The 9,783-nt window shown below is 39.4% G+C and overlaps 1 protein-coding gene across 1 annotated transcript; it reads right to left on the minus strand.

The window, feature by feature from the left end:
* Positions 1-6,136: 6,136 nt before the first annotated feature.
* On the minus strand, positions 6,137-9,219 carry T265_09933 (hypothetical protein; the record flags this gene model as incomplete). The annotated part of the gene is made up of 3 exons (XM_009176157.1): positions 6,137-6,511; positions 7,278-7,439; positions 9,086-9,219. 3 exons carry the CDS (start codon positions 9,183-9,185, stop codon positions 6,375-6,377), a joined length of 399 nt encoding a protein of 132 aa, XP_009174421.1.
* Positions 9,220-9,783: the final 564 nt, after the last annotated feature.

A 9,783-nucleotide genomic window follows, 5' to 3' on the forward strand; every position in this document is an offset into this window, starting at 1 on the left:
AATTAAATACTTATGTACATCATTTGAACATTTCAAGAAGCGGCAGTTATTGGAAAACTACCGTTATTCGTCATTATAATCAAACGATTCTTTTAGCAAAGCTTCTTCTTTAGCTCAAAAATGACCCAAAATAGTGCTCTAAACCTCATCGTTATCTAGTAGTATCAATAATTCAACCAACAGTTGAAGTGTTTTTGAAGCCAAGTAATGGTTGCTATATGGTTGTTGGTTCTTAACAGAGAAGTGTTCACAAAAAAGTGGTATCCGTGAATCTGTGACTTGAAGATATATCCGTTGGTTAATCTTGGAGCTTAATTTTCCACTGGATATGAGTTGACAAAATGGCTGCCAATCCGTTCGCCGAGGCTGACAATTAACTTGCCATTCTGGGCAAACAGCCCAACGGTAACCTGGTCAACCTACAGTAAACACTCTTGAGCTACATTATTTTGACAAAGTGATAAGCTCCTATTTTAATGTTCCCAATAGTTCTTTGGAGAGTTAATTAAAATATTATAATTGTGATCGTAAGTAACAACCTTCACCTTCAGAGAAGGCGGGAAATCATTCAGGCGTTCCTGGACGATGCGATGACTTGAAGTAAATATCTTCATGCTAAAGTGACCAGTTTGTTATTTTTCGACTTTCCAAATATTACCACGTCGATGTTGGTCATACACATACCGACATGTCATACTCCATAATTACATTATTTTCAAAAGGTATGACGTTTGCTGTTCAAGTGACACAAAAATTCTTGTTTGTAAAACGTCACTGTTGGTTAGCAGCAAAACAATCTAACTCAAGAGTCGATAAATTGGCCCAATTTGAATATTCGAGGCCGCATTTCATAAAGGGCTACTTTGACCGTGGTCTAACGATAAGCTACCTTACGAATAAAGTCATCTTAATTAGTCGTTCAAAGTAGCTTAACTTGGTTCACAAATATTGTGGTGCGAATAAAAAACATCTTCACCGGATTATCAAGATCCACGACAATAAAACCATGTGGCATTCATGACAAAAGATATTTTACTGTCGGTCTAAAATGGTTCAAGGACGAGAAATTTTCCTCTCAGATGATATGTATCGGGGAGTTCAGATTCCTGAATGTAACCTCAAAACGCCCGAAACCTACTGCTCTATCAAAATTCCAACTGGAAAGCCGGCAAGCATCCAGGTCAGTCAATCATTCAATCAATTTAGCAAAAGCTGATGAGTGTTCATGCACGCCAGAGAAGCACGACCGAATGTGATCTGCGTTCAGGCATTTCATAGAGGCACGATCGATGTTGTGATTGGTGTTCACTGACGCCTATCAGACAGCCTGGAGCAATGTCAGAAAGTCCCCTTTAAGTAGCGTGGGAACGTTGTGACTTGCTGTCGCACTCGCACGCACTCACTCGCTTGTTCGGAATATACAGTTGTTGTGTTCCCCCCTTTTTTCTCCGGCACTAGGCACTGGAGCGGGTCAGCAGCAGATACCACAGAATCAGCAGATATAACAATATGGTTGAGTTCATTTGTACCCTCTCTCAGCCACTAACCAAATCGTGCATAGCACAAATAACACCAGATTCCTCGTGACCAGCAAAGTGTACCTATTGGTTAGTGACGTTGATATGGTGATGAAAAGAAGTAGTCAACAGACACAGACAGGGATAAAAAGTGTGACTGTCTTAGCGCGTGAGAGTTCTATCAATATTTGAGTCCCCTGCTCAGGTGCAATTCTGGAACTAAAAACCTAATTGTACGCTGGAATCCTTAGAATAAAGTACACAGTGAAAGTAAATAGTGCCCAAAATATTCCACAGCAGAAGTAGTCCGCGGTTCGTGAAAGCAAAACAGAAACATAGATATCAGGCTAATATATATCCTGTGAAGCATAATAAAATTTCGCTTCACCTTCAGCTTGTTCGCCAACCGCATTTCTACCAAACGGGATATATGCATTCCCTCGTGCACGCTAGGAATAGATAGCGGACAGATGAAGCCACACAGCTACAAAAATATTGGGATTTAATACAGGCTTCTACGTTTCACTTAGTAAAAACCAGTTTAGTCCACCTTACGTTGGGAGATAAGCTGACGCATTAGTTTTATCTTTTACACGCACTAGTAACTGTGATAACATTTCTGGTAGACGGTAAGGAGATCTGTCTCACAATTTATTTACTTGCTGATCAGTCTTACGTAATGAAATGAAATTCCCTATGCATTAACTTGTTGCAAATATCTCACGTTTAGATTGATGTGAGAAGGAACAAAGATAATAAATCTTACTGAAGCATACTTGACTGTTTTGGGAAGATCCTGCTACACCTTCACTTACGTTGGACTATCAACAGACTAATGTGGCTCTTTTACTGCCCAGAAAACGACGCTCAACTGAGACATCATAACTCATTCATGTAGCACTACCACCAACCGAAATAAATACCATAGTAATAATGGTAATTAATGTTCTCTATCACTTTTTCGTGTGGAAAATTTAAAAATGAAAAATGAAGAAGATTAAGACTCCTTCTTGATGCAAAATGTGGAAAGTTGCAGGGTTGCTGATCACATTTCCAACTTCCTCCACAGGGATTATCATCATTCCCATTCGGGTTTTAAGGACAAACCATTGCTCTGCTAGTGCTCGCCAGTGCTCAAGAAAAAATGCGGAGATTGTAACCGTGCTGTTAGCAGAATGACCTATCTATAGAATAGAAATAATTCGAACGGTCTCACAATTTCTCTCCTGTGCGCTTAGATGACTTATGAGATATCCGAATGGTTCTTTATCCATAACTCGAATCACTTTCCGCGACATCGCAAACTCTCTGACATGCAGAACTTTAGGTCGAAAATTTCTGCTGTCATGGCTTTCCGAGTTGCTCGTGTCAGCCGCATCCGAAGTACTTTAATATATAGTGTCAGCTAAAGATAAAAGAGGTCAGAATTCTGAAGATTTGTATACAGTAGATCGTATGTGGCTTTCCTTTTGTTGGAGTTGGACAACCAACGCATTTTCCATAACCCATTTGGTGACTTTACAGATAGAGACTATCTCTACATTCGTTGTCTAAAGTCACACGTATAAAAATTCCCTTGAAATCGGTTTGATTTAATCGGCTGGAAATTTCTGGAAGCAGTTTTGCAATCAATAAATTATAAAACCCTGCATATTGAATCACGAAGGAACTTAACCACTTGTGGAACATACATGTGTGCGAAATAATCTGTTTAAGGGAAACTCAGTTGACTTTAAATGGAAATCCGTTTGGTCCCTCATTTCTGAAGGCTTTTTCTAACTGCACAAAGCTGTTTACTCTTTCGGTTCTGATGATTTTTTAGATGTCGTAATGCATTTACTTAGTAGAACACAATACTCAGATCGTTACTGAAAACACTTCCGGTTTTGTTTTTAGGGGTTCATCAAATAGTCACAATTCCCGGGATTCCGTCAAACTTTTCTCAGTTTAAATTGAAAAATTAAATACTGTTTGCTGACTAACATGACTTTTAAACCAATTTGGTCTTAGCGGGATCTGGTCTTAGCTGAATCTTAGTTAAATTTGTCGTTTTGTATATTCTTCAGCCAAATGTGCTGTAAAACATATTCCGGCTTCAGTTGGGTTGGTATTCGAGATTTTGACGAGGCAGCTTCTTACTCTCTAATATCCGAGCTTTATACGCTAGCTTTTTGATTCACCACTGTGCTTCTGCGGCAAAAATAACTGTCCAATGAATATATTAGACATCGATTGAGAAAAGGTAGTCCTCATACTTTGCTTTAAGTAGTTCCTGTTGTTGAAAACAAAGCAAATTTTCAGGTAGTTCCAAATGTTTCAAATGTTTTACCTAGTGGACTTATCGTGGCTTGCCAGCTGCCCGGTCGTCGAACGTTGGATGCGTCAACTAATTTTTTTTCAAAACTGTCAGCAGAGATGGCTAATAGAAGTCATTTTAAGAATTCTCCAACAATTGGATCGGAGATAATGCTTCCACGTTTTGATTTGCTTAATACAATGTTAGCCGCGTTGTGAAAATTAGTGTGGCATAGTGTGTGCTACCAAGAAGTGCTGTTTGGTTTTGTTATTGAATATTTGTGCAAAGTGCCGGTTTATATTCCATTTATTTTCCCGACGGCCAAGCAGATGCCACAAGTCTATTTAAATTTACGTCTCCAATGCCTGTTGACGATGGTAACATTTTCTTATGCTACTTAGCGTTGCTTAGTAGCGTAAGCTAGACGGACAAAAATGCTAGCATTCAGCTTGCTAAGCCGTTCGACAATGGTTGTGCGAAATTAATCTCGGTTTACGCCATCTTAGAGACTTGTTCCCTGACCGTTTAACTCTCAATAAATTGCGCAGCCCTCATTGGTTCCGAAATATTTATTTGATATTCCGAAGACACAAACGCGTTATACCTATGTAGTTTACACGAGAAAGACGTGATACTCCGATAGGAAATCGGTCTTGCTTGCAATCAGACAAGTGCTTGCTACTGCATGAACCAAGTGTCGCCTTTTTTGTTTTGCCCACCTATTTCAGGTTTATTTACCCATTAAGTAAATCATTCAAAGATGACAAAGGCTTTAGTATCGCACTGTCCAAATCCGACAAGAGTTCTCACTGTAAAATGTGCGGTAAATCCGTTAACCACTTATATTTTGGAAGCAAGGTTCTGGTGAAAAGTTGCATTTAATTGTCATACAAATTGCAGCACTTCCATGAAACAGTGAATAAAATCGGTTCACCGTGAAATTTCAAAATTGGAGACTTGACGGTAAATTAAGTTTACACTTACTTACTGTAAAACTAGGAGATCATCGGATTGAATCCCACGTCATAAGAGTTGTAACTTCTGCCCTAGGTTTGACCAAACTGGATCAAGTGAGGTCATTTGTTCCCAACACTTAAAATTTTCGCGAATGTTGGATCACAGGAGCACAACGTACATTGAACTGACCGGTGGAAATGTGAAGGTCTCGAGGAGTAACTTTAACTATTTAAAAACCACTGCGATTCACTGAAAACGTTATTGTTTGTGCCCCGTTTCTCTTCCCCCTTTCGATGTTGAACGAAAGCTAAAACACATTCTGTATGCTAGTATTCACTTTCATGGGGTTCAAAAACATACTGAAAGAGCACTAAATTTGAAAGTTCCGTTACACGAAGCTTCCCGTGCTTGAATTTTGGGAAGCTCTTCGTCAACATTAGTCCAGTTCACCAGGTGAACTGAGAACTTACTAATCCAGTTTTCATTCACTTGTGTAATTTACATTTCTGACTACATAGTTATCGACCTAGCCAGTTAGGCGGAACTCGTGCATAATATGTTATGACAGCAAGAATTTCAGGCGATACAGTGGTGTACTCATCTGGCATAGGCCTTTTAAATATGTAGGCGTTTTGCTGATGCTTTATAGAACACCAGTGTTCGAAATCCATTTTTCGTTTTCCGGTAAACCGATATTCCCTTATCATAAGACAGTCAATTTTGTTCAGTTTGAACTACTGACCAGTTGGTGGTAATAGTGTAATCTCTGTCCAGTGGCCGTACGGCTTTTCTTCGATTTCATCTCGACTTCATCAATGCACTACACAGATTACTTGGCAGCATTGATGCTCAATATTGCCCGTTTGCCACTGTATGAAATCCTGATAATGCTTCTGCGGATTCATATATTGATCAGTTACTATCATGGCTTTTGTTCCACCCGTTAATGGACTCTTCTGATCCTTTTACCGGTGGCACAGCACAATAGTGTTGTGCTCACACTCATCCAACTGTAAAGTAACTTTGAAATATGCTTATCGGTCAATCATTCACTGGTCAAATCGTGTGTGTGGTGTGTGTGTGTGTGTGTGTGTGTGGATATGCATATGTGTCGCATCAAGATAGTGGTAACCGTTTTATACATATACAGGTCTCCAATGGCAATAATTCCTTTTGTTTCTCGATCAGACAGTTCGTAGCATCCATTGCGTTATTGGGTTGTTCCTATGGAGAAGATGATACAGGTGCATGCCTACAATCCTCCCGGTACTTCTCAGGAAGTCAGAATCAAAGTCAATAAGTAATAGTCAGTTAACCTGGAGAGCTTCCTGGGTAGGATATTAATATAAAGAGAAGAAAGAATGGCATTTGTACTGTGTATTTAAGTTCACTGCTAAATCTGAGGCGGGAAACATAATTCAAATGAAATCTATTGGCAGAGACAACGAAAATCCATGGCCAAATGACACACAGTAAGTTTGGGATGGACTGACCGATCTACACAATAAACGTATGGGGGACATGGTAATGTGGTTTCATTTATGCTCTTCTCTAAACCAAAGCACACAAGTCCTCGCTTATGTCAACTGAACAGACGGATTCCGTTAGCTGCCCATAACCAAGAAGATAATTGCGACCACAACTGCCAAAACACTGTCCCACACGGCTGACAAAACCCAGGCCCCGTAAACTGGAACGATTGGATGGTAATATGTTCCGGTAGCAATACTGAAAGAAATCACTGAAAAGAAGGAAAGTGAAAGCCTCGATTTTGTGTAAATAAATAAGACGTATTTGTTGCTGAAGGGAGAGAAATCACCAGAAGGGCAGACTCTGGGGTCTCAATGCTCAAGAACTTCAAAAGAAATTCGATCAGCAGCCTTAGTAATGGCATGGATGTGCTATTAATGCTTCATGACAGACTCTAAAATTGGCAAAGTGAATTTGGTAAAGTGATGGAAGTCAGGCAACGCCTGTTTGTATTCGTTGATATCACTGAAGTATTTACCGTTTACCTGAATCTATGTTTCGGCTCTAATGCCTCTCTTCTCTTTTTTAAAGAACCCTAGGTACATGGAATGTGGATTCAAGCGGAATGTTCTGAAAATCAGTAGGCAAAGTTGCTACCTGGTGTTAATGTTCAGTGGCCAAACTTAAGACGATTTTGTTTGATAGGTTAAAACTAAACCGCCTTTAATTTGGTGACTGACTGTGAAACTCAGTTTGAAAAAAGCTGTTTGATTGACGCTTGTAATTTATCACGCCAAGCTACGCCTCATTGCTTGTATTGCAGATTGTGATAATGAGGGGATGATAATGAGTAAAAGTTGGCTGATAAAGGTGATAAAGGTGGTGATGTTGGCGGTGACAAGGATCATAAGACTAGTTCCTTTGTTTTTTTAATTAATTCTATTCCACATTTATCTATTCTTTTATGCAGTTCAAGCAAAATCACCATTTCCTTTCACTTGCTTGTGGAAAATGATCATATTTCACTCAGAACTTACAAGCAATTACAGCGAACACGACCACCAGAATCATAAACAGATTGTATTTGGACTGGCAGGCAAAGAATTGAATAAGGAATAGTATTGCCGATGTAGCCATAAGCAGCAATCCAATGATATTGAACGCAATCGAAACTTGCCCTCTCGTGTTTCTTTTGCTCCCTGGAACAAGAATATTAGTAAAATGATAAAATATAACCATAAAATTAACCGCGTGTGAGTGTCACCAGCATTTAGGTCAGTTGAAGTTAGTTACGGTATTAACAGAACAACAAGTTGTCGGACTAATGCACCTGGTTCAATCTGTAAATTAAATCTCCGCACCAGTACTCTATCCGCGTGCATTTCACCACACATATGTCTAATAAAAAACGTTTAGCGAGAAACTGTTAATTGTGAGCCATATTCTCTTTTGAAATTTTACCTGAGTCACGGATGATGTTAATTAATTGTATTATTTATTCTCTAAAATCGACCGAAGATTTTGGTAATTTGTCTTGTCTGAGGAGAGAATTTTGATCGAGCTTTAATGAAACTACTGTCAGGTTAGTTGACCTGGCGTGCCGTATGTTGCATAGATCTGGCACATAAACAGTTAAACAAGTTCTGCATTTAGTCCAAAGGGCACTTAGTGAAGTCGTTTACCTCCGGGGAAGAGTCTCGACCATCACACAAAAAGAATCACCCTGAATAAGTGACATGTGGCTTTCCTGTGGGGGTAATCTGATCTGTGCGCAGCTTAATCCCTGTAAATAATGTAATTTCTCGGTTGCCTGGACGTGAAACTACTCCCAGTTGATATGTAATTGAAAATCTCAATAACAGCGCATCGAATCCATTGGTAATGACTGAGTGAGCAGCAAACATAAACCCACATGCACAACTTTGCCGCTAGACCTTTTCTCAAACATAAATTGGTGTGACAATGCTCTTGTTTATGTACCTAACGACTAAACATACTCGCGGTGAAGTCTTCTGCGAACTTCTCACGAACGCATACGTCCCAATGCACTACAATTATCAGTCTTATTTGCGGACAATTTTGCAATAGATGCAGAATTTGTCAATGAAATAAAACTGCCGTCGGGTAACAGGGACTTAATTTATTGCTGTCGAATATGCTGGAGTAGAAAATGGAGTAGAGAATTCCCCAATTATTGGAGTAATGAAGACAGATCTAAATGTGAAACTTTGACACAATTGAGGATTTATTGATAGCGATACTTTGCACCCGCAGTCGACTGCTTAGCAACCGGTATAACAAGGCAAACCAAGCGTCTGAAAAGCGTGTTAATCAAGCTGACAGGTACCACAAAACGATCAGTGAAAACAATCTGATTTATGCTCACACTACCTCTTTCACAGATTGTGGAACACTGTCCAATGAATCAGTAAAATTTGTTGGCAATAAAGTATATAAATACGGCCTAAAAGAACTGGCCTATTTGGGTTAACGCAGTTATTTAGAATCAAAAGGAATTCTTCATAAGGCAGCCTCTGACTGATGACTTTCCGAAACAATTTTAAGGCTGTGTCAGGCACCTCTAGTTTGGGGAACTTGTGTCTCAGTAACATAATCACACCTTGCTCCTTTACCAGTGTCATATTCAAAAAGAGGTGATAGGAAGATCACAATAAGGCAAAAATAGCGAAGATTTAGAACAGATTCAGCTTTCCCGAATTCAGTAGTATGTCAAAATGTCACTAAAAATATGAGAGAATATCATTCTAGTTCAAAGGCTTTGCCTGTCAAATTATCTGAATAGTTAATGGGAGAACATTATAAAACATAACTCTGCAAAACTTACAGTCAAGATCGTGGACACACAAGGATATAATGGACAGCACTACTGCAAGCAGAAGCGTCACCAGAAGTATGATTTTAACTGGTGTAAACCCGCTGGCCATTTTTCTATTATCTGAATAGTACAAGGGAAGAAGTCTCGAGCAGTTGAAACTAATATATATGTACATATACGCGTATATATAGGGCTATAATCTCCTGAATAACAATAGATGTGTACCAGTCTCGCTGTTCTAACCTCAGGTTACTTCTTCATAATTGATGAAACTCAAGGTTGCATACCCAGTAATGATTTATTGAGTGAACTAAACGTTCACCTTGTAATACACTCCTCTACCAGCATTTTCCGGCTGCCTGTTAGAATCTATTGTCCTAAACGAACAATGTTGATAAGGTTAAATCGGGTCATCGATTACAAATCACAGAGAAACCGAATGTTACAAGTTTTACAGCTGAGCTCAGCAGCCACTACAGAACAAATTTTGATGTATATGTACGGAGTGCAATAAATCAGATCGTATATCGAACTTTTGAACACACCACTGATAAGTTGAGCTTTCCTGTTTGCTGCAGCTCAGCCAGCCTGGACTACTGACCCAACCATACACAGATAAATGAACCCACTACTTTTTGCCTACTAGACAAATGCTCTAACAAATGAGCTACTTTGGACGCAGGCGGACGTCCAACCTGTGCAACTGA

Source organism: Opisthorchis viverrini, assembly GCF_000715545.1.
Source record: "Opisthorchis viverrini unplaced genomic scaffold opera_v5_322, whole genome shotgun sequence".
Classification (NCBI taxonomy): Eukaryota; Metazoa; Platyhelminthes; class Trematoda; order Opisthorchiida; family Opisthorchiidae; genus Opisthorchis; species Opisthorchis viverrini.